At 42.3% G+C, this 23,930-nt stretch overlaps 1 protein-coding gene across 1 annotated transcript in view; it reads left to right on the forward strand.

The window, feature by feature from the left end:
* Nucleotides 1-23,930, forward strand: part of LOC105819725 (protein kinase C eta type) — a 105,790-nt gene that overhangs the window by 69,003 nt on the left and 12,857 nt on the right. Inside the window, exons 8-9 of the mRNA XM_012656032.1 lie at nucleotides 7,186-7,324; nucleotides 8,005-8,193. Coding sequence (XP_012511486.1) covers nucleotides 7,186-7,324; nucleotides 8,005-8,193 — 328 coding nt within the window. The remainder of the gene's footprint in view (nucleotides 1-7,185; nucleotides 7,325-8,004; nucleotides 8,194-23,930) is intronic.

The following is a 23,930-nucleotide window of genomic DNA, read 5'->3' on the forward strand; positions in this document are numbered from 1 at the left end:
TGTTATAAACATTTCCTTACATTTTTCGTCCTTCGTAAAATTGTGGTAGTTTTCATAAAATTCTGTCATAAAAAAACCATAATTTATTTAGCCATTCCACTATTAATACATAATTTAGCTTGTCTCCAAATCTTGTTGATGTGTGGTGCAGCAACAAACCTTTTTGTAAAATAAGATACTTAAGTTTACACTTACAGGAGCATCACAGCCCATAGCAGAGATTGAGAATTTAACATACAATCAATCCACTGGATGATTTTAAATGCACAAGGTTGATGTTTTCTAGAATTTTAAAACCTTAGCAGAACTATAGTTGACCCATACAGAGGTAGACGATTTGGTCCCACTCTCCTGGGCACTCAGCTTTGCCACCCTACTCTGAGGATAATTTATCACTGGTATTTGCAGTCTTTGTGTTAAAAAGACTGAGGATCTTATCCTCAGGAGACCCTTTTCCCAAGGCTCAGTCCCAAGCCCTCTCCTTATTTCATTCCTTCTCCCCAGGTGAACTCATCCATGCCCAGGTAATGACTCTGAAATTTATAGCTCTGGCCCAGCCTTTTCTTTGACTTCCAGCCATGTGTATCCAGCTGCCTATTAAACATCTCCACTTGTATGTCTGAAAAATAGCTCAGTATGTCCAAAAATAAATTCTGTGATCCAGAACCTGCTGGTACTTTTCCCCTTTATCTTCTGCACCTTTCCATTACTAAAGTCCATTACTTTTCCCCCGTAGTTCTCCATCCATCCACTTCTCTTTACCCTACTGCCCTCCCCCTAATGCTGGCCACCATCAATGATCTTCTGGATACTTCAGTAGCTTCACAAGTGTCTGCTCTTAACCCCTCCAATCTATTCTCCATGTCTAACTGGAGTCTTGTTGTAAAATCTAATGCCCTCCCTCTCCGCTGTAAGACTTTTCTATGATTTCTCTTTTCTCTTAGGCCAAAGACCGAAATCCTCAGTGGACCCTACCTCATCTGGCCCTGCATCTCCTACCTCCTTCATAGCTCCATCCTCCCCCTCACCTCTGTTCCCTCTGCCTGGAGTTCTCCTCCTCACCTCACTTCCTCATCTTTCTCGCTCTTCATTTGGCCAATGATCTTCACAGCTCAGCTCAAATGTCACTTTTCTAGGAAATCTTTCCTTAGGGCTAGGTCCAGCCAGCCCATTATGTATTCCCATGTTTTCTCTTCATTGCACGCATCACAGTTCATAATTGTAAGTTCAGTTGTGTAATGATCTGTCTGCCTCTCCCACCAGAAATTAATCTCCTTGAAGGTAGGGATGGTGCTCCCTTTGCTGACAGTTGTATCCCGAGCCCCTTGTATGTTGCCTGGCTCGTGGATGATACTCAGAGATTTGTTGGGTGGGTAAAGGGATGAATATATTGTGTCAGGTGATACATAAATGGCACTACTATCCAACTCTCCATGAAACCAAATTTTAGGCTTTCACTATTTTAGTGACTTTTCAGAATTCTTTTACCAATGTAACACAATTGGCATTGCTTTAGAAAAATTTTAAGTATAAAGCCAGACATTCAAAACATAAGCCAGACCTAAATGGTTTTGTTTTGAAATCAAGATCATAATCCAAATTTATTCTCTTGGCAAATGCCACATCTTAACATTTGTTCACATGCCAGCTTCTCCTCCTTAGAAGGCAGCAAATTTTCTGAATATCTGACCACTTAAGAGATACTTGCTATGCATGCCTCTATTCCTGTATCCTCAAGGATTGTGTAAAATCTATTGAATTCTTCTTCATGCACAAACTAAGAACCAAAGCCAAAAAAAATAAAAGGTTTCTTAGCAGAATTTTGATCATGCATTTCACAGTAATATGCATAAAACATCCCTCTGTCAGTGCTATCTCAGGATTTTTGTTGATTCTTGCAGATGGTTCTTGTTTCAATTAGTCAAATCCTTTTAGGAAACAAGTCTACCAGGATATCGTCCAGTAACATCACTACATAGAAGGGATTGTGCCTGGTATCCTAGGTTATGAGCCTAGGCCTTGGAGGTGAGCAGAACTGAGTTGAATCTTGACTGTACCCTTAGCTAGATATGATCTTGGGGTAGAGCCTACTTCATAGGATTATTTTGAGGATAAAATAACATAATATGAATAAAGCACTTAGCATTTGATGAACATTAAATATATGTTAGCCACTGATGACTTTATTGTTCTTATTATCCACAAAACCTTTTTTTTCAGGTTTTCTGGACATACACACACCCTTTAAGGAGCAACAGACAAAAAGCAGTATACTGACAATTGACTGTATATTTTTTTTGATAACTGGTATCAAAGTTGTACTTTATTAAAGAATCATTGTCTTTTAGATTCAGATATTAAAATATTTATAGATGAGATGATTTCATGTCTTGGGTTTGCTTTAAAATAATCTGAAGAAAGATGGATCAGGAGTGAATAGATGTATAGAGGAAACAAGATTGAGCACACACTGATGGCTGGTGCTGTGTGAACAGTATAAGAGTTGTATTCTTCTCTATGCTTTTGTCTATGTTTGAAATTTTCCATGATAAAAAGTTGAAAAATATGTCAAAAACAGTTAATGAATGTCACTAGTCTCTTCAGTTTATTCATGTTCAAGGAGCCAGCTCTCAACCCTCTTTCCTTTATTTCTTTAGAGGGGTAACCGATTCTGGTGTTCTAAGCAGTAAATTCATGCCATTCTCTTTTATTACTCTCAGGATAGCTCATGGCAGAAGCAAAATAAATCCAATTTCTGAATCTCCTTTGTTTTTAACCACTTGGGAATTGTCTCTGAAACTACTGTGGGCATTTTAAGTAACCCTGATTACCCAGCAAGAACAATGTACCTTTCAGGCAAGCAGAATAAAATAAGCAGGATAAAATAACTCTTTCTGCCTTTCTATGCTTGCATGACAAAAGCTATAGCTATTAAATACCGCTGCTCGATGAGCTAATGAATGGTGAGCTGGTAATTGTGTTTTTGGCATCTTGGGATCTGAGCCTCTGCCATGTATGAACTTGTATTCTTCATTATGTGGCCTTGTTAAGTTTAGCTGCTGAGTTACATGTTGGGAAAAGAGGCTGAGGAATTCCAAAGCTAAAAACTGACCTCTCCATATTTCAAACTAAAGTCAGGCGTCTTAGGGTGACTTTTTTTGGTTTTTGTTGTTGTTGTTGTTGTTATTGTTAAGTAAAGGTCTGATTTACCCTTAGAGCGGAGGCTTACTGTGGCCATAAATGGCATTGTAACCTTTGGATCTGTTTGACCAACCCTGTCCATGTTCTGCACTTCCATTTGGATGGAAGCCAGAATAGGGATAGTGTCCTGCTTAGTCCTCTTTGCTTTATCACTACCCCTCCTAAATCAGTGTCCTCCTCCTTTCCCTACAGAATCTATCTCTAAGGGGTAAAGCACATGGCTTTTTATAAGTTTGATTTCTTTGGGCCAAGGGTCCCAGTGAGGTTTATGGAACTTCTTTCCTTCCCCTAAAAATAAAATAGGCTCTGAATTAGCCAGGGCAGCTCCACTGGTGTCCCTCTGAAATGCTTCTATTTATGTCTTTGAGGAACAGCTTCTGCCAGGACCGCACTGTAGCGAGGAAGGAGTAAGGCTCAGCCCCTGCTGAGGGGGAAAACAGGTGCACAGACAGAGCCTACTGGAATACAGTGCAGGGTGTGCTATCATAGAGGCATGAACTGGGCACTCTAGGGGCAGAGTTGACATTGGTATGTCTGGGGACATCAGGACAGACTTCACAGTGGAGGTCTGAAATATTTGGGCTCAGGGCAGAACTGGTAGCCTGGGATAATCGAACCCTTTTGGGATCCCAATTTGAGAGTTCTGTCCCATTAGATGGCACCTGGTATGGAACCAGCTATGACATTTCCCTCAGGGCTCGTCCAGTTCTGAGAATGCCTAAAATTAGACTGAAAATCAGGATTAAGGTGTCTCACCTGCCCTTGTGGCCTTGAGCATCCTATGACCAGGACAGTCGCATTCCCGGTGCTGCCCAGGTGTGTCTTCTGAGAGCTGTGTGCAGGACTCCCCTGTGCAGAGGGGCTTGTTCGTGATGGGTGACTGACAAAACTGATTGCCAAGCACTTTGCTCTCCCTGTGCAATTCCTGCTACCCGTGACAGCAGCTGAGTAATAAGCAGTCAGACCTCTTACCTGGACATTAGTCAGTCACAAGCTCTTGAGCAATTGTAAGTCAGCTCTTGAGACCGTTGCGGGTTAGTGTTAGCACTTGTTTCTGTTGCCCAAGAAGATCCTTTCTGAGACCTCAGCAGGCATAACGGCTTCAGAAGAATTCAGAAACTCAGTCACTTTGTTTGGAAATGTGAGTGAGAGTGCCCTGGGCTCGGGTCCATGTGGGCCTGGCCCGCTGGCCAGGACACAGTGTCGATGAAGCTAGGCTCCTTCCCCCACCGCCTTGCTCTCTCCTGGAGCTGCAGACTAGCATGTCTAACCTCAGCCAGCCACCTCGCTCATGTGTGCCCTCCGTCTCAGAGGAGCCAGGTGGCCAGGCCTAATGGGGCCTCCCGAGTCAGAAACCACGTGTGGAAGAATGACCGAGAGAGCCTGGCCTCCCTCACGGGACATGACCCCTGTCATCCTCAACCCCACCCTTGCCCCACGCTCCTGTGATTCCCACTTCACATGGGTTAAATTCCTTGTGCTCGTATTTTGTGTGTGGTGGGATGAGGAGGAAACAGCTTCCACAAATCAGCCCACTGAAAACAGCCACTTGCGTGGGAAGTAGGATTCTACGTGGAGAATGGGGTGCTGATTTGCGGACCGGGTTTGGGTTGCAGGCTGAGGAGCTTTGCTTTGCTGAAGCAATGCACAGCACGCCTTTGCCTTACACCCCCGGCACCCAGGGAGGCCGCCGCCAGGAGCAGAAGAGCAGAGAGAAAGTCCATTCTATGTCCCCATTGATCCCGGCCAAGAAAGCTCTGCCACCTTAACCACACTTATCAGGGATTCCTGGAAAACAGGACTTCGTTTCCATTCCTGGGCGATTTCCAGTGACCACTGTCTAAAAGACCTGCACAGCCGGGCTGTATCAACTCCCAGGACGCAGTGTGGGAACCAGTCGCGCCAGTTCTGTCATCACCTGCCTCCTCCAAGGCAGCAACGTGATCAGACTGGGGATAGGAAAACAGAACCATGAGTGCCCCGACACAGCCCACCGTGAATGTGAAGCTCCAGAAGAGCAGTCAGCTCCAGCCGCAGTCAGGGGACACTAGGGGCACACTAGGTCGCCCAAAGCCAGGGCGACCACACACTGGCAATTAACCACAGATCTTCCGGATCACCTACATCCCACATGTAACACATAGCCCCCTCCTCACTGATAAGCCCATGTGGTTTGCCTCTGAACACAATATTCCTTTAAAGAGCAAAGCGTAAGCGTCTCACCTGATAGACCAAGCTGCTGCTCAAGTCCTCTCTGGGCTGGGGGGCTGGCGCTGGTGTTGGCCTGTGGAACTCTTTCCCAGCCTGCCATAGTTACTGTCCTGCCTCTGGAACAGTGCCCAGGATGTGGCTGGTAACGGGAGAACCAGGTGCCAGAAGCCAGATCTGGGGGCCAGGGGGTTGTTTTAGGAAAGCACTGCCTTCAATTTGCAGACAGTTTTATCCACATGCAACCACGTTTATTTCTACAGAAACGGCTTTTTACCAAATAGTTCTGCTGAAAATTCACTTCCCTCAAGCGGATTCTGCTCTTAGGCATTGAGAGAGGGGTGGAAAATGCCTTTGTCCTGGGCTCCCTGTCATCTACTAGGCCTCTCGTGTACCTGGGGCACACGCAAACAACCCTGTTCTCACTCCTGTTTCTCCTTTTCCTGGTTAACATCCCCACGGACCCATTGGATCTAAGACAGAAACCCAGGAGTCATCGTTTCTGTGGCTTCTCTCTGGTCCGCTCTAAGTGGGTATCAAGACTTGTCACTGACTTTGCTTTCACCGGAGCCTGCCTTCCCCTTACGGGCCCCCTATTTTCCATTCCATTTGTCACGTCCTGGTTCAGGTCTTAGCATCTCTTCCCTGGGCCGTCTCAGCTGCGCTTAGCTGATCTTTTCTCCTTTAGCCGGAATCTGTTACTCCCAAAGCTTCAGTGGGTCCCTTTTGCCTAATATCAAAATTCCTTAGTGTGGCATTCCAGACCCTTCACAGTTTGAAGGATGTAACTTTCCTCTCGAGCCCTGAGGTTTTCATGGCCCCAGCCCAGTGCTCCCATACTCCCCCACCCAGCGTCACGCCACCACCTGGGGCTCTCCCAGCCCACCTGCACAGCCATGCCCCGTGCCTGCTCCCAGCACCTGTTCCATCCGCCTGCCCACGTCTCACACCCCCCTTCCCTGCCTGTGAGACTCTGACTCATACTTCCAGACCTGGCTCGATTTCTGCTTCTGCTGTGAGGCTGTCCCGCTCTCCTCCCACTGAAAGGAATTAATTGTTCCCTCTTATGTTTCTCTCAGTGCACTTGGTTCATATGTCCATCATGCCATTTGGATTATACAGCAGTTGGTGTGTTCTCTCCTCCACCCCTCCATGCAAGTGTGTGTGTGTGTGTGTGTGTGTGTGTGTGTGTGTGTGTAAAACAAGTATTTCTTGAGTACACTATGCCAGGCCTAATTGTGAACCAAATCAACCTGATCTACCTTCATGGAACTTGGAGTCTAGCAAATATTTGTCTCCTCACTGTACTGTGAGTTCCTTATAGATGAAGGTCCTGCTGCCTGTCAACATCACTGGCACATAGCGGCCACCTGCTCCATGGATGTCTACTCAGTGAACTCTAATATAGGCAGAGATGGATGCTAGAGTAGAGGAGGGGATGGGGCTGGGTGGATTCCTTTTGGGTACAAGGTAAGTAGAAAGCTTGGAAAAGTCACATTCTACCCTAAGTTTCTAAAGGGCAGCCTGTGTTTTTATATGTGGTTCATACATTGGTGTGGACCCATCATCTAGGGACCATGAGGCAAGTTCTGGGACTTGATCTAAATGTTTATCCAGATATCCCGGAGAAGTTTGTTGCTTTTTAAGTGCATGCAGGGAGCTCACACAGCCACACGTGGCCACACTGTGGTCTGAGCATCCCATCCAGCGAGCTAGTTCCAGGTGGATGGTTTGGGGCCTGGCTGCTCTATCCCATGTTGCTCTTGTTTCTTTCAGAGATCTGAAACTGGACAATGTCCTGTTGGACCACGAGGGTCACTGTAAACTGGCAGACTTCGGAATGTGCAAGGAGGGGATTTGTAATGGAGTCACCACGGCCACGTTCTGTGGCACGCCCGACTATATTGCTCCAGAGGTGAGTGCAACTGCTTGGTGTGGCTTCTGAAATCTGAGCTGTCCAGTAACCCGGACCAGAAATGCCACCAGCTCCTTTTGTGTACTGCAGCTTTTTGGGCAGCATTAAAAGCTGACACTTCCAGATACATCTATGGTTCATTGGGTGAATAACAACTAAAAATGTCCTAGGTCCCTCTAAATAAGAATTTGAGTTAAAAAAAATTTTTGTAAACTTTGCAGTTGCTTTAGGCTTTAGCCCTAAATGAAGACAAAGTGTGCTCCACTCATGGTGATTTAATTTATTTCCCTCTTTGTCTTTGCTCAGTGATTTAATCCCAGCCTCATTTAGCAGAACTAAAGAAAAGCTCTTGAGTCTTTCCCATGTGAGTGAGTGAACCCATTCTCCTCTTTCTTCTACACTGATATATTTCCAGAGCTCTTCTGTTTTGGATCTTCACATGTCCTCACCTTGGCCTGAGCAGGCCATAAGTATTTGCTCACCTAGATAAGAAGGTGTCGCTGAGTTGACCACAGGGAAAACAAAGCATTCCGTAGAGATGGAATGAAACATGCGTGCCAGCCTGGGAGGCTTCATTTTTTTACTTTGATATTTCCTAATCCATCACTTTCCCTAGTCTTGAAGAACACATTTGTTAATCAGCTGTGCGAAGCCCTTTTCACACTGCCCTCTTTGCACAGATCCTCCAGGAGATGCTGTACGGGCCTGCAGTAGACTGGTGGGCCATGGGCGTGTTGCTCTATGAGATGCTCTGCGGTCACGCACCGTTTGAGGCAGAGAATGAAGATGACCTCTTTGAGGCCATACTGAATGATGAAGTGGTCTACCCGACCTGGCTCCATGAAGATGCCACAGGGATCCTAAAATCTGTAAGTGTGGCTTGTCCAGCCAGCTCCTGACCAGCAAACCAGCTTGCTCTATGTGCTTCTCGTGTCTTTTTTTAATACCTCCCACCAACGAGCCACCTGCTCTAACTAAAATTTGTGTTCTAATCTAAAGAATCAAAGAACCAGAATTCTCTCAGGCTGTTTTTCTCTCTTATGCAATAGTTATTCATATTTCTGGGCTAATTGCAATGGCCTTTGATAGCTTTGTTTGCCAAGTATCAAGTATTTCTACCACTCATGACTCTACTGTAGGTGAAGTAATGGTCCCCGTTCATGCGTTCGAGCCACACCAGGGTGTCATCTCAAGTGGACACCATTCCCAGTCTGCTATGACATCAATTGTGTTTCTGTTGGCAATGTCCAAGGAGCGGGATGAAGGGGCCTTTACCTCAGTGCCAGGAGAGAAGAAGGGAGGTTTTCCAATCCTCTGCAGATCTCTTTTTGCCTCCATCTTATCCTTATGCAAGCCAGGTGCCAAGCCCAGGCTTCAGGTACACTGTGGTAATGTATCATGTTAAGAAAGTCTTTTTTTGTATGCATAGTTAGTTGCTGGATGCCTTACTTTGAAGTGAGGAAGAAAAATGGATTTGACACTTTTATGTTGAAAATGAAGTACATGTAATTTGGGTCAGTTCTGTAACCACATTAGTTGAGTTCAAAAGTCATGTATTTTCACCTACTATTTGCAGAAGGGATAAAAGACAAATAAAAGATCTATTCTTCAAGTAGGGAAAAATCAGAACAACCCATTTTCTGTTGGATAGTATCTATGGGATAAGAATTACTTTCCTCCGGTTACAGCCTTTCAATAATTTGAGAGAAAAAGCTAAATTTGGGAAATATGAGATGTCTTGTTGACAGAATTCCCTCTTTAGAAATCTCCGGCCTTATAATCAGTGCCATTTCGAGAACAGTTTGTATGTGGGCCACTGTGTACTGGAGCTGAAGGCGCGATTGTCCCTGAGAATTCTCCACATAGCACTAAAAGAGAAATAATCACAGAAATCCTTCTCAGGCAAATATTGCCAAAGTGACTCATACATGATTTATAGTTTGATTCTGAAGCTCAGGTGGCAGCACCCTCCTGAAATTGAGAAAGCACTAATCTCATCTAGAAATAAAAGCAGAGTACTCTGGGGTTCTACCAAACATCTCCTATCTGGCATGTTTTCATAACAACAATTCATTTGTATATTTAGTAGAAATTTTAGACTGGGGAAACCAAGAATGTGGCTTTTGTAGTTTTATGAGTAAAACAGCATGGAAAAGGGCTTGTCTTTGTGGATTTGTGCCATGAAGTTTCTTAACTTCCTGAAGGGAAATGTACTCACCTATGTTGGCCCGGCCAACCTTGAAAAGGTAAACTGCGATAACACGATCTCGGCGTGTTGCAGATGTGGGCTTACGCAAACTGATGCCTTGCCCACTTCCATGACCTGGAATCTGGCTCTGAGATTGGCAGGGCATGCCAGCCCCCGTGGCCTGCAACAGCCACCATCATCATACCAATGGTTTTTCACGGCACACATATTCAGTCCAATTACTGTAGCTGACTTAGCATTTTTCGTATTTAGAGGAAGGACCTCGGAGTTTGTAATTCAAATGAAAATGCTAATTCAAGCCATTAAGAAATGTGTGTTGTTAGCCTTGGTATATAAAGGTCACTATGCTTGATAACCATGAAGGGTAGGAAATAAAAGTCAGTCTATGCCTCAAGAAACTTTAACGTTCTCTATTTGGGGATTAACAATCCAGATGGGTGTTTCTCTGATAAATCCCTCATACCTTTTGAATCTAGGTCTAGTAGAAAAAGAATCTTAAGAGGCCACATCACTATTTGGGATGGACATCACTAACACCTGCTTCTCTTCATTTTTTCCTTCACAATTTTAGAAGTCCTCAACCTCATTCTGATATTTCAGAGTCTTCCTGAGAGAATTCTTTTGAACTAAATCTGAGGCTAGGTATCACTCCCTTAGCCAACCTTTGTAGAACCTAGGACAGGTACTAAGCAAGGTTAAGATTCATGTAGAATTATTAAGAATGTTACATCCTAACCAGGTAAACTTAATTACTTTAAGCTTTATCTTTTATGCAAATATAAATATTTTTGGTAATGAGCACATATGTTACCTGGTAATATTCCCCATGGTCTTTGCTCTGAGAGATAACAGTGTCTGGTGCCTAAAGAGAGTGTCATCTTCAGTGGAGACTCAGTGGTTCCCTCTCCTGATAGGCTCACTTCTGGGAAGCTGCGAATCCCTTCACTTCCCTTTGTTTCAGCTCCTTTCTGATGCCAGCTGCACCATTCGGTTCATTACGTGTCATTTATCTAGCACTCATTTTCCTACATGGCACTCCACGTGCTCTCTGGGGTGTCTTCCCCAGAGCCGGGAGGAGAAGCTCTGGGCTCCCAGTGCCAGGCCTGCCTCCCAGCCCTGTTACCATCCCACTGAGTGACCTTGGGGGAGCCCCTACACCCTCTGAACCTCAGTTTCCTTGCTTGCAACATAGAGGAGGGAAAAGAGCAACGCCATAGGGCTATTGTCAGGATTAAATGAAATATTAATGTTACAGACACACTTCCTGAGCACACAATAAACATCTGTTTCTTCCTTCTTCAAGGAATGTGCCTACAAAGTAATTTTCTGGAAAACATTTGAAAGTTGTCAGATAAAATTACTAAAAAAAAATTTACCGAGAGGATTTCTTGTACAGTTTTATACAATTTCAGCCTCCTTGCCTAAAAACAGGATGTTTAAATGCTATAGATGAGGACATTCAGCTAGTGTTTGCAGAGGGCTGAAACTTGTAAATGGAAGTGTGATCAAGGAAAAGAAAGAAAACAGTTCTGAGCACTCAAGGCCCAGGAGAAACACTGAGGAGGGAAAGGGAAACAAAGAGTTGAGTTACTTAGGAAACTGCCTCCTGAGCAGAGCTGTCCAACGGCACATCTTGGCTCTTACATCCACTGGCTGTGAGACCTTGGGCAAATGGCATAATTCTGCCACGCCTCAGTTTCCTCTCCCGTGCAGTTAGGGTACCCACCCCACGGGCTACTGTATGGATGCGTGGGTGGGATGTTTGGAGCAATGCTCGGCACAGGGTGTGTCTTCAGGAAGTGTCCTCCACCATTACCAGTGAGACTCTTTATCTCTGAAAAATTATTACTTTGTCATATTAGGAGGAGAGTTCAAGATATCAAGTCAGGCCACACAACACATTCAGACTGCTTTCTGGCTCTAATTGCAACTTGATTTAGTTAGGCCAATATAGTTCTTTTATTGCTAGAATAAAACTTAGAGATTGTTCATTCCAACCCCGTCATTTTATAGATGACGAATCTATAAGGCACAGAGAAATTGTGACTCATGGAAGGCCATGCAGCATATTACTTTAACACATATATTGTAACCTTTGTGCATTGCTGGAGAGCATGTAAAATGGTACAGCCACTGTAGAAGATGGTGTGGTGGGCAGGCCTTCAAAAAATTAAACATAGAATTACCGTATGATCTAGCACTTCTACTTCTGGATATGTGCCCCAAAAAATTGAAAGCAGGAACTTACATAGATATTTGTAACCGCTGTTCACTGCAACATTATTCTCCATAGCCAAAAGGTGGAGGCAACCCAAGTGTCCATCACCAGGTGGATAAATAAAATGTGGTAATACACCTGATGGAATATTAGCCTTAAAAAGCAAGTAAATTCTGACACACGTCACAACATGGATGAACCTTGAAGGCTTTATGCTAAGTGAAATAAGACAGACACAAAAGGACAAATGTTATATGATTTCACTTATATGAGGTACTTAAGGTGGTCAATTTATAGAGACAGAAAGTAGAATGGTAGTCACCAGGGGCTGAAGGAAGGTGGGAAGGGAACATTAGCGTTCAATGGGTGTAGAGTTTCAATTTTGGAAGATGAAAAAGTTCTGGAGATGGATAGAGTGATGGTTGTACAGCAGTGTGAATGCACTTAATGCCCCTGTGCTATACACTGAAAATGGTTAAAATGATAAATCTTATATATATTTTGCCATAATAAAAAAAGGGGGAGGGGAATAACCTGGGATCAGATTCCAAATTTTCCTGACTTCTAGTCCAGGGTTCTAAGATGGATTACATCTGGCCATTCCCCATTTTTTCCCTACTTTCCGTTAATGAGTATATTTTTACCCTTGGAGCCCCACATTTCTGGCATCCAAATTATTCTCTGATGTCATTCTTTTCCCTGGAACATTAGGCACTGGAGGAAGCTACCAGGGTGCTGTGTTTACTACTCACATAGCATGAATCTCTAGCCTATTTAACTTTCAGTAAAGTAAGATATAATGTTTATGATAATACTTATTGTGTTATTTAAATATTGTGCATTTGAATAATGCCATAATGTCAGAAGTAATTATTATTCTGTTGACCTGAGAAGAGCGTCTGTAATTCTGGAAGGAGAAGCCAATATATTAGTAAATCAGAATCCATGTTCAATTCAGCTCAGTAAATACTTGTCAGGTGTCTTTCTCTGCTTGGCCTGTGCTGAGGGCCGGGAATAGAAGATGAAAGGACATGGCCTTCTGCTGCTGCTTACAGACTAGTAGGAATGAGAACATGAATACTTAGCACACTGCCATGGAAAAATGCTTTTCCTGAGGGCTTCTTTCTTTGGGGGTAAGGACAGGGAATGTGACATAAGGACAAGACAAAGGAAGTGGCATTTAAACTGGGTGCTAAGGGATAAATAAGGATTCAGTGGGGTAGACAAGAGGGAGAAAGATGTTCTAGGCAGAGGAAATAATTTGTGCAAAGCCTCAGAGGCAGCAAGTAGCATGCATGTTCCAAGAACTGCAGTTCCTACTTCTACACCGTTGGAGTGTTAGGTGCAGGCGGAAGCAGTGAAAGATGAGTTTATGGCATCATGAGTTTATGGCATGTGCTTTGATGGGCCAGGGAGACAATCAGAAAGTGGCATATACTTGGAAGTTGATCACTTGGATCTGTAACCCATGATAGAGGCTTGGAAGTTATCACTGCGAATCGTGGGAGGAGATGTTGACTAGGGGAGAGGGTGGAGAGTAAAGAGAGGATGGAGGATGCAGTGGGACCTGGGGCAGTGGAAGAGGATTCAGTGGGGAAGCCAAGAAGGAATGGCTTCAGGTTGTAGAAACATCTAAACCCGAATTATGTCTACTAGTTTTACTTCCAGTGAAATAGGCCAGTGGTTATACAGTGTGATTTACTCAGAGACTGATGGGGGGTGAGTGGGGGCAGAGCAAGATGACCAAATAGAAATCTCCAGTGATCGTCCCTCTGCACAGACACCTAATTCAACAGCTATCCACACAAGCCAGCACTTTCAGAAGAACCAGAAATCAGGTGAGCAATCACAGCACCTGGTTTTCACATTATATCAAAGAAGGAGGCACTAAAGAGGGCAGAAAAGACAGACTTGCATTGCCCATGCCACCCCTGCCCTCCCTGGCAGTGCCCCGCCAGCACCCGAGTGGAGAGAGAATGTGTGACCGGGAAGGGAGAGTGAAGTGCTTGTGGAGCTTTGAATTGAAACTCAGGGCCGCCCTGGCACAGGGGAGCACAGCACAGGGCAGAAGCTTGCTGGTGCCCAGGAGGGCATTTCGACCAGCCCGAGTTCTGGCTAGCCTCACCACCGGCTGACAAACAGCAGCCTGGGGCCTGGACTGAATTCATTAGGCAGTCGGGCCACAAGGGCTGCAGTCCTTGGGCAATTCCTGCACCTGTGCTGGCTCAGAGCCAGTGGACTTGGGGTACACATGACCCACTGAGACATCAGCAGCTGTGACCAAGCCAGTGCCTGTGTCACCCCTTCCCCAACTACAGGCAGTGTAGCTCAGGGAAAGTCTTCTTCCACTTGAGGAAAAGAAAGAGCTCAGAGGACCTTGTTTTGCAGCTTGGGTACCAGCTCAGTAAAATAAAGGACCAAGCCCCTGAGTCCAGGCCTTAGTTCCTGGATGGCATTTCTGGACCCACCCTGGGCCAGAAGGAAACATGCTGCCCTGAAGAGAAGGACACAGTCCTGGCAGGATTCACCACCTGCTGACTAAAGAGCCCTTGGACTTTGAGTCAACATCAGAGGTTGCCAGGCAACAGTCACAACTGGCTTTGGGTGAGACTCGGCTGGCTTCAAGGGTGACCTGCCTCTAGAGGAAGTGCCCACGTCACTCTTCCCCTAACTCCAGCAGCCCCGCACAAAGAATGAGGGAAGAGAGAGAGATTTTACTGGTAATCCAGGGAATTCTCTTATGTCTTACCCAAGCTCACCAAGGAGGTACCACCAGGAACCTGCAAGATTCATAGCATTATTGGGCTTGGGGCACCTCCAGTGCTGCTATGGCTGGCCAAAGACTTAGATCACAATATTCAATTTCCTTTGAATATCTGGAAAGTCTTCTCAGGAAAGAAGAGTTCAAAAAGCCCAGACTGCAAAGATTAAAAAAATACCTAACTCTTCAATGCCCAGACATTGACAAACATCCACAAGTATCAAGAACATCCAGGAAGACATGACCTCACCAAACAAACTAAATAAGGTACCAGTGACCAATCCCACAGTGATAGAGATAGGTGACCTTTCAGACAAAGAATTCAAAATAGCTGTCCTAAAGAAGCTCAGTGAACTTCAAGACAGCACAGAGAAGAAATCCAGAAGCCTATCAGAGAAATTTAGCAAACAGACTAAAATAATTTTTACACATCAAGCAGAAATTCTAGAGTTTAAGAATTCAGTTGAAAAACTGAGAAATGCATTAGAGTCTCTCAACAGCAGAATTGACCAAACAGAAGAAAGGATTTGTGAGCTTGAGAACAGGCTATTCGAAAATACACAGAAGAGAAAGAAGAATAAATAATGAAACATGCCTACGAGATCTAGAAAATAGCCTCAAAAGAGCAAATCTGAGAGTTATTGGTTTTAAAGAGGAGGTAGAGAGAGATTGAGATAGGAAGTTTATTCAAAGAAATAATAACAGAACTTTCCAAACTTAGAGAAAGATATCGATATTCAGGTATAAAAGGGTCAGAGAACACCAGGCAGATTTAACCCAAACACCTACCTCGAGACACTTAATAATCAAGCTCCAAGAAGTCACAGATAAAGAAAAGGTCCTAAAGGAAGCAAGAAAAGAGAAAAAAATAACATTTAAAGGAGCCCTCATACATCTGGCAGCACACTCCTCAGTGGAAACCTTATAGGCCAGGAGAGAGTGGCATGACATAGTCAAAGTGCTGAAAGAAAAAACCTTAACCCTAGAATATTATATCCTGTAAAAGTGTCCTTCAAACATGAAGGACAACTACAGACTTTCCCAGATAAACAAAAGGTAGGGGATTTCATCAACACCAGACCTGTCATACAAGAAATGCTAAAAGGAGTTCTTCAATCTGAATGAAAAGGACGTTAATGAATAATAAGAACCCTTCTGAAGGTACACAGCTCACTGGTAACAGTAAGGACACGAATACAGAATACTCTATTGCTGTTATTGTGGTGTACAAACCACTTACATCTTGAGTAGGAAGACTAAAACACAAACCTGTCAAAAATAACAACAACAACTTTTTGAGAGATAGTATAAAAAGATATGGATGGAAACAAGAAGTTAAAAAGCAGGAGGGTGGAGTTAAAGAGTAGAATTTTTGTTAGATTTCTCTTTGCTTGTTTGTAAACAGAGTTGTCATATGTTTAAAATAATTGGTTAAAAGATGGTTTCTGTAAGCCTCACGGCAACCTTAAATCAAAAAACCTACAACAGGTAACACAAACAATAAAAAGTAAGAAGTTAAAACTCACTACCAGATAAAATCTCACTTTTAACAAAGGAAAACAGGGATGGAGGGAGGGAGAGAGGGAGGAAAAGAGGAAGAAAGGACCACAAAATAACTAGAAATCAAATAAAAACATTACAGTAGTAAATCCTTACTTACCAATAATAACATTGAATGTGAATGGACTAAACTCTCCAGTCAAAAGACATGGAGTAGCTGAATGGATTTTAAAAAAACAAGAACCAGCTATATGTTGTCTGCAAAAAACACATGTCACCTACGAAAACACACACAGACTGAAAATAAAGTGATGGAAAAAGATATTCCATGTAAATAGAAATGAAAAAAGAGCAGAAGTAGCTATATTTCTATGAGATAAAATAGATTTCAAGACAAAACCTATAAAAATAGACAAGGTCATTATATAATGATAAAGGGGTCAGTTCAGCACAAGGATATATTAATAACAATTCTAAATATATATGTACTGAACACTGGAGCACCCAGATATAAAAAGCAAATATGATCAGAGCTAAAGAGAGAGAGAGAGACCCTGGTGTTGTTGGAGACCTCAACACTCCACTTTCAACATTGGACAGATCACCTAGACAGAAAATCAACAATGAAACATTGTACTTAATCTGCACTGTAAACCAAATGAACCTAATAGATATTTACAGAATGTTTCTGCCAACAGCTTCAGAGTACACATTCTTCTCCTCAGCTCATGGATCATTCTCAGGGATAGACCATATGTTAGGCCACAAAACAAGTCTCAAAAAATTGAAAACAAAATTGAAATCATACCAAGTATTTTCTCTGTCCACATGGAATAAAACTAGGAATCAATCACAAGAGGAACACTGGAAAATACACAAACACATGGACATTAAACAGTATGCTTCTGAGTGACCAGTAGGTCAATGAAGAGATGAAGAAGAAAATAAAAAAATTTCTAGAAGTAAATGAAAATGAAGACACAGCGCATCAAAACCTATGGGAGGCCAGGTTTGGTGGCTCACACCTGTAATCCTAGCACTCTGGGAGGCCCAGGCGGGAGAATTGCTTGAAGTCGGGAGTTCCAGACAGCCTGAGCAAGAGTGAGACCCTGTGTCTACAAAAAAAAAAAAAAATAGAAAAATTAGCCAGGCATGGTGCATGCCCATATTCCCAGCTACTTGGGAGGCTGAGGCAGGAGGATTGCTTGAGCGCAGGAGTTTGAGGCTGCAGTGAGCTATGATGATGCCACTGCACTCCAGCCCGGGCAACAGAGTGAGACTCTGTCTCAAAAAACAAAAACAAAGCAACCTATAGGATACAGTAAAAGCAATAATAAGAGGAAAGTTTATAGCAATAAGTGCATACATCAAAAAGGTAGAAAAGCTTCAAATAAACAACCTAATGGTGAATCTCAAAGAATAAGAGCAAACAAATCTAAAATTAGTAGAAGAAAAGAAATAATAAAGACCAGAGCAGAAATAAATGAAATTAAAACAAAAAATATGAAATTTCAGTGAAACAAAAAGTTAGTTTTTTGAAAAGATAAACAAAATAGTTACACTTTTAGTCAGACTAAGATAAAAAGAGAGAAGACCTAAATAAATAAAATCAGAGATGAAAAAAGAGACATTACAACTGATAGTGCAGAAATCCAAAGGATCATTAGGGACTAATATGAGCAACTATACGCCAATAAATTGGAAAACTTAGAAGAAATGGATAAATTCCTAGATACATGCAACCTACCAAGATTGAACCAAGAAGAAATCCAAAACCTGAATAAACCAACAACAAATAACTAGATAGAAGCAGTAAGAAAAAGTTTCCCATCAAAGAAAAGCCTAGGACCCAGTGCCTTCACTGCTGAATTCTACCAAGCATTCAAAGAAGAACTAACACCAGTCCTACCTGAACTATTCCAAAAAAATCAAGGAGGAGGGGATACTCCCAAACTCATTCTATGAGGTCTATGTCACCCTGACAACAAAATCAGACAGACACAACAAAACAAGAAAACTATAGGCCAATATTGCTAATGAACATAGACGAAAAAAAAAAAACCTCAACAAAATACTAGCAAACCAAATTCAACAACACATTCAAAAGATTATTTATCATGATCAAGTAGGATTCATTCCAGGGATGCAAGGATGGTTCAACATGTACAAATCAATCAATGTGATACATCATATCAATAGAATGAAGGACAAAAACCACATGATCATTTCAACTGATGCTAAAAAAGCATTCGATAAAATTCAACGTCTGTTCATGATAAAAACTCAAAAAGCTGGGTGTAGAAGGAACTTACCTCGACATGGTAAAACCCGTATATGACAGACCCATAGCTAGTATCATACTGAATGGGGAAAAATTGAGAGCCTTTCCTCTAAGATCTGGAACAAGACAAGGATGCCCACTCTCACCACTATTATTCAACATAGTACTGGAAGTTCTAGCTAGAGCAGTCAGACAAGAGAAATTAAAGGGCATCCAAATTGGAAAGGAGGAAGTCAAATTATCCTTGTTGGCAGAGGATATGATCTTATATCTAGAGAAACCCAAAAACTCCACTCAAAAACTATTAGAACTGATAAACAAATTCAGTAAAGTTGCAGGATACAAAATCAACATAAAAAAATCAGTAGCATTTCTATATGCCAGCAGCAAACAATTCGAAAAAGAAAACAAGAAAGAATACCATTTACAATAGCTACAGATAAAATAAAATACCAAGGAATAAACTTAACCAAAGAAATGAAAGATATAATGAAAACTATAAAACATTGATGAAAGACATTGAAGAGGACACAAAAAAATGGAAAGCTATTCCATGCTCCTGGATTAGAAGAATCAATATTGTTAAAATGTCCATACTACCGAAAGCAATCTACAGATTCAATGCAATCCCCATCAAAATACCAATGACATTCTTCACAGAAATAGATAATCCTAAAATTTATATGGAACCACAAAAGACCTAGAATAGCCAAAGCCATCCTGAGCAAAAAGAACAACACTGGAGGAATCACATTACCTGACTTCACATTATACCACAGAGCTGTAGTAATGTAAACAGCATGGCACTGGCATAAAAACAGACACATAGACCAATGGAACAGAACAGAGAACCCAGAAATAAATCCACACATCTATTGTGAACTTGTCTTTGACAAAGGTGCCAAGAACATACAGTGGGGAAAGGACGGTCTCTTCAATAAATGGTTCTGGGAAAACTGGATATCCATATGCAGAAGAATGAAACTAGACCCTTATGTCTCACCATATAAAAAAATCAAATCAAAAGGGATTAAAGACTTAAATCTAAGACCCGAAACTATGAAACTACTAAAAGAAAACATTAGGGAAATGCTTCAGGACATTGGTCTGGGCAAGGACTTCCTGAGTAATATCCCCAAAGTACAGGCAACAAAAGCAAAATTGGATAAATGAGATCATAAAAGCTAAAAAGCTTCTGCACAGCAAAGGAATAATCAACAAAGTGAAGAGACAATCCACGGAATGGGAGAAAATATTTGCAAACTACACATCTGTGAAGTGATTAAGAACTAGAATATTCAAGGAACTTCAACAACTCGATAGGAAAAAATTAAATAATCCAATTTAAAAATGGGCAAAGTATCTGAATAGACATTTCTCAAAAGAAGACATATTTCAAGCTTGCATAGTTGTTTTAAAAAAAGAGATACACAGATGACCAACAGGTATATGAAAAAATGCCCAACATCATTAGTCATCAGAGAAATGCATATCAAAACTACAATGAGATATCATCTCACTACCCTGCTAAAATGGCTTTTATTAAAAAAAAAAGTGCTGGCAACAATGTGGAGAAAGGGGAACCCTCATATACTGTTGGTGGGAGTGTAAATTAGTACAACGAGTATAGAGAACAGTATGGAGGTTCCCCAAAAAACTAAAAATAGAACTACCATGTGATCCAGCAATCCCACTGCTGGGTATATTTGCAAAGCATGGGAATTCAGTATATTGAATTGTGCTCCCATGTTTATTGCATCAGTATTCCCAATAGCCAAGATATGGAATCAACCTAAGTGTCCGTCAATGGATGAATGGATAAAGAAATTGTGATACACAATGGAATATTATATAGCCAAAAAAAGAGTAAAACCCTGCCATTTGCAACAACAAAGAAACTGGAACTGGAGAACATTATGTTAAGTGAAATAAGCCAAGCACAGAAAGACAAATCTCACATGTTCTCACTCATATGTCGGAGCTAAATATTGAAAACAATTGATCTCATGGAGACAGAGAGTAGAATGATGGTTACCAGAGTCTGGGAAGGGTAGTGGGGAGGTGGGCATAAATTGGGGATGGTTAATGGGTGCAAAAATATAGTTATAAAATTATGTAGAATGAAAATTATTTGATTACACAACAAAGTGAATGAATATAATCAACGCTGAGGTAGAGTATACTTTAAAATAACTAAAAGAGTGGAATTGCAATGTTCCTAACACAAATGTTAAATGCTTGAGGTGATGGATACCCTAATTACTCTGATTTGATTAATTCACATTGTATGCCTGTATCAAAACATCACATGTACCCTATTAAGATATACGACTATTATGGGCCAGGCATGGTAGCTCACACCTATAATCCTAGCATTCTGGGAGGCTAAGTCAGGAGGATTGCTTGAGGCCAGGAGTTCGAGACCAGCCTGAGCAAGAGCTAGACCCCATCTACACAAAAAATAGAAAAGTTAGCCGGCTGTGGTGCCGCACACCTGTAGTCCCAGGTGCTTGTGAGGCTGAGGCGGGAGAATTGCTTGAGCCCCAGAGTTTGAGTTTGCAGTGAACTGTGATCGAGGGACTGCACTCTAGCCCCGGTGACAAAGCAAGACTGTCTCAAAAGAAAAAAAATGATATATAACTGTTTTGTACTCATAACAATTTAAAAAAGAAAAGAAACTGATGGCTGCAATAATTTTTGAGTAGTGCTGGCTAGGTGGGAGTAAGCATTCCTAGGTCAGATAAGCTAAGGCTTAGGGAATGAATCATGTCAGAAGTTAGGTAAGATGAGACATTTTGAAGATTCTGAACAAGCTTTCATTTTGTTGCACAATGCCACATAAAGGCAAACTGTTTTCCTTAACCCCTATAACTGGAGGCCTTTTCCCAGAATTCTGTGATGACATATCATCAGGCATTCTGGGAATTTGGTGACCACTAAAGTTCCCAATGTTGGATGGTCGAATCCATTGTATGGTATCTTGCATAGTTCTAAAAACAGGAGGGAGGTCATGAGTGCTACATTTTAAACTGTAATCACTTGTCTGCCTTTAATTTCATAGAGCTTTTTGATCATTAATAATAACATAAACACAGAATTAGAGAGCTGGAAATCCTTAAAAACATTTTGTCTAAATCCCTGGTTTACAGATGAGGAAACTGAGGCCCAGAGAGGTGAAGGGACTCCACATTAGAATGGGAAGAGCACACACTAATCTTAGAGTAACAAGACCTCATTCTACTTCTGCCACTCATTTTTAGTCTTTCCCTCTGCAGCAGTGTGATGGTAACACCTACGGTACCCACTTCAAATAAGACATCGTAGGTGAAAGCATTTTCAAAGTGGAATGCACAATACAAGAGTAAGTTATTAGCGGTGTTAACTTACAAGTAGTAATTTTACAACACACTTAGAGATGTCATTATCCTTATCCTCTCCTTGAACGCTTCAGCAACATCATCAGTATTGCTCAAGAAGTGCTCAATTGTACACAAGGCTGTGGTAGACTTTTATTCCTGAGAGAATTGTGTTTTGTTTCTCCAGGAGCTTTTAATTTTAACCAAAGACACATGGGTAGGGTATAAATAGACAAATATTAATAGATAGTGACCTGTTTGTTCATGTAACAGGCTTGTATCAATGCACGTAGGCATAGCAGGCGTAGGTTCTGCTACGATCTGGTATTGTGCAAGCATACACTCATGAGGAAGGCAGACAGGATCCCTGCCCTTGTGGAATTTACAGTCTAGTTGGGGTGGGGAAGGAGAAAGAGGTCTAAAAGAAGCAATTATACAATAACTATATACTTATAATTTAATAAGAAAAAAGTCCAAGGTGCTTTGAAAGCATGGAACAGGCAGACCTAACCTGCTCTGGGCCATGAAAGGAGGCTATGCAGAGGAGATGTCATTTAAAGTGAGGCTAAAGGCTGAAGGGAAATTAGGCTTGGAAGTATGCAAAGGTCTTGCTTAAGGAGAGGTCCATTCGAGTAACTCCATGGTGGGCTGGCTGGGCTGTCGTGAGCAAAAGGGTGAGGCAGTGGCAGGTGGAGATGAGGCTGAAGAAGCAGCAAGAGCCGGAAAGACAGCACAGGCCACTGGAAGGAGTTTGGACTTTATCTCAGGTGCCACGGTAAGTCCTAGAAGGATTTCAAGCAAGCATGAGCAATAAAATCACCATTTCATGTTTAAAAAATCACTCTGGCTATTGTATAAAGAGTACACCAACAGACTGAAGTATTCATCAATGAAATGATTGCTGGGATTTCTTTCCAAATAATCTAGGAGTTGGGGGAATAAACAAATGAAACAAGACTTGGCATGTGTCAGTAATTGTCAGGGCTGAGTGCTGGGTACATAGGGTCCATTTAACTATCCTCTCTAAAATTTCCACAGTAGAAAAATTTTATAAGCCAACATGTGAATGTGTATCTTATACAAACTCAGCATTTGTGTAGGAAGAAACATTTCTAGCCTATGTAGAAAAAGTGAACTCCACTTTCATGAACAAAAGGAAATGGTTTACAACACAAATGTACAGAAAGAGCAAATGATGTGATCCACATGCAAGCTTCTCCGTGGATCCCGGCTACTTCTTTTGAGTCCAAGTAAGAGTCTCTGGTTCCTGGCCTGGCCGTCTACATCACTCTGATCATTTTCATGCTGCAGACAAAATTAACCAGTGGTTTTTAGCACACTAATTTCTTCAGCATCCCTGAAGAGTTTCTATGCCTCCTCAAGAACTGTCCTTCAACCCCCAAGTCAGTAGCTAAGAGTACCCCAAAGAAGCATTTTTAACAAAAGAGACCAGAGAAGAAGAGAGTCCTCATTGGTGGACACTGCCCCAAGCTGCTGCCTTGGGACCCTGTGGCATCGTGTTCTGACGGGCTGGGTCTGCCCTTTCCCACCAGCGAGGCAGGAAGAGCCAAGATCTCCAGGCCAGCCCTGCCCACCCCTCTCGCCACCATCTCGGTGTGGTGGGCCGTCTTTACCTGGCTTCCGGAGATATTCTAATGGTCTTTTTTGTTTTAATACATGCTCAGAACTGTTCCTCAAATTAGTGTCTACTGGATATTTTGCTTGTCTTCTTTTTTCTTTCAAAATAAAAAGCTTTTCGAATTTCCTCTTGCCTTTTAAAATGGAAGGCATTATTATCTGTATCTGTGGAAATTGTTTAGACACCCATTTATATAATGTACTGAAGAGATATAGATGGGAAAGACCTCAGGGCTTCATCTAGTGTGGTGGTGTCAGCGAGTCCCTGAACTGCGGTGGGGGAGGGCGTGTCCTCGACCAGCATTCCTCGTAGAGCGCGTGGTTGGCAGGGTAGGCTCCAAGATCCTCTGACCCCTGATCTAATACCACCGTCCTGCACTGGCCTTCCCGTCCTCACCTTTGCCACTCCCCTCTCCACCCCTGCCACTCCCATGATTATGGACTTTTTTTTTTTTGATTGATTATGGACTTTTGAGTTGTGTATGGCTGTCCAAAAATTCATACAGACATAGGTAGAGGACAAAGGACTTGCTTGTGAGAACATTTCCCGTGGAGCACAGAGTCAGTAGACGGAGGGGTAGTTAGAGCACACGTGCATTTCTTAGCCCAGGACTTCTATGTAAAAAATTCCCAAATCATCAAC

The sequence above is a fragment of the Propithecus coquereli genome, unplaced genomic scaffold, assembly GCF_000956105.1.
Source record: "Propithecus coquereli isolate 6110/MARCELLA unplaced genomic scaffold, Pcoq_1.0 Scaffold5, whole genome shotgun sequence".
In the NCBI taxonomy this organism is placed as follows: domain Eukaryota; kingdom Metazoa; phylum Chordata; class Mammalia; order Primates; family Indriidae; genus Propithecus; species Propithecus coquereli.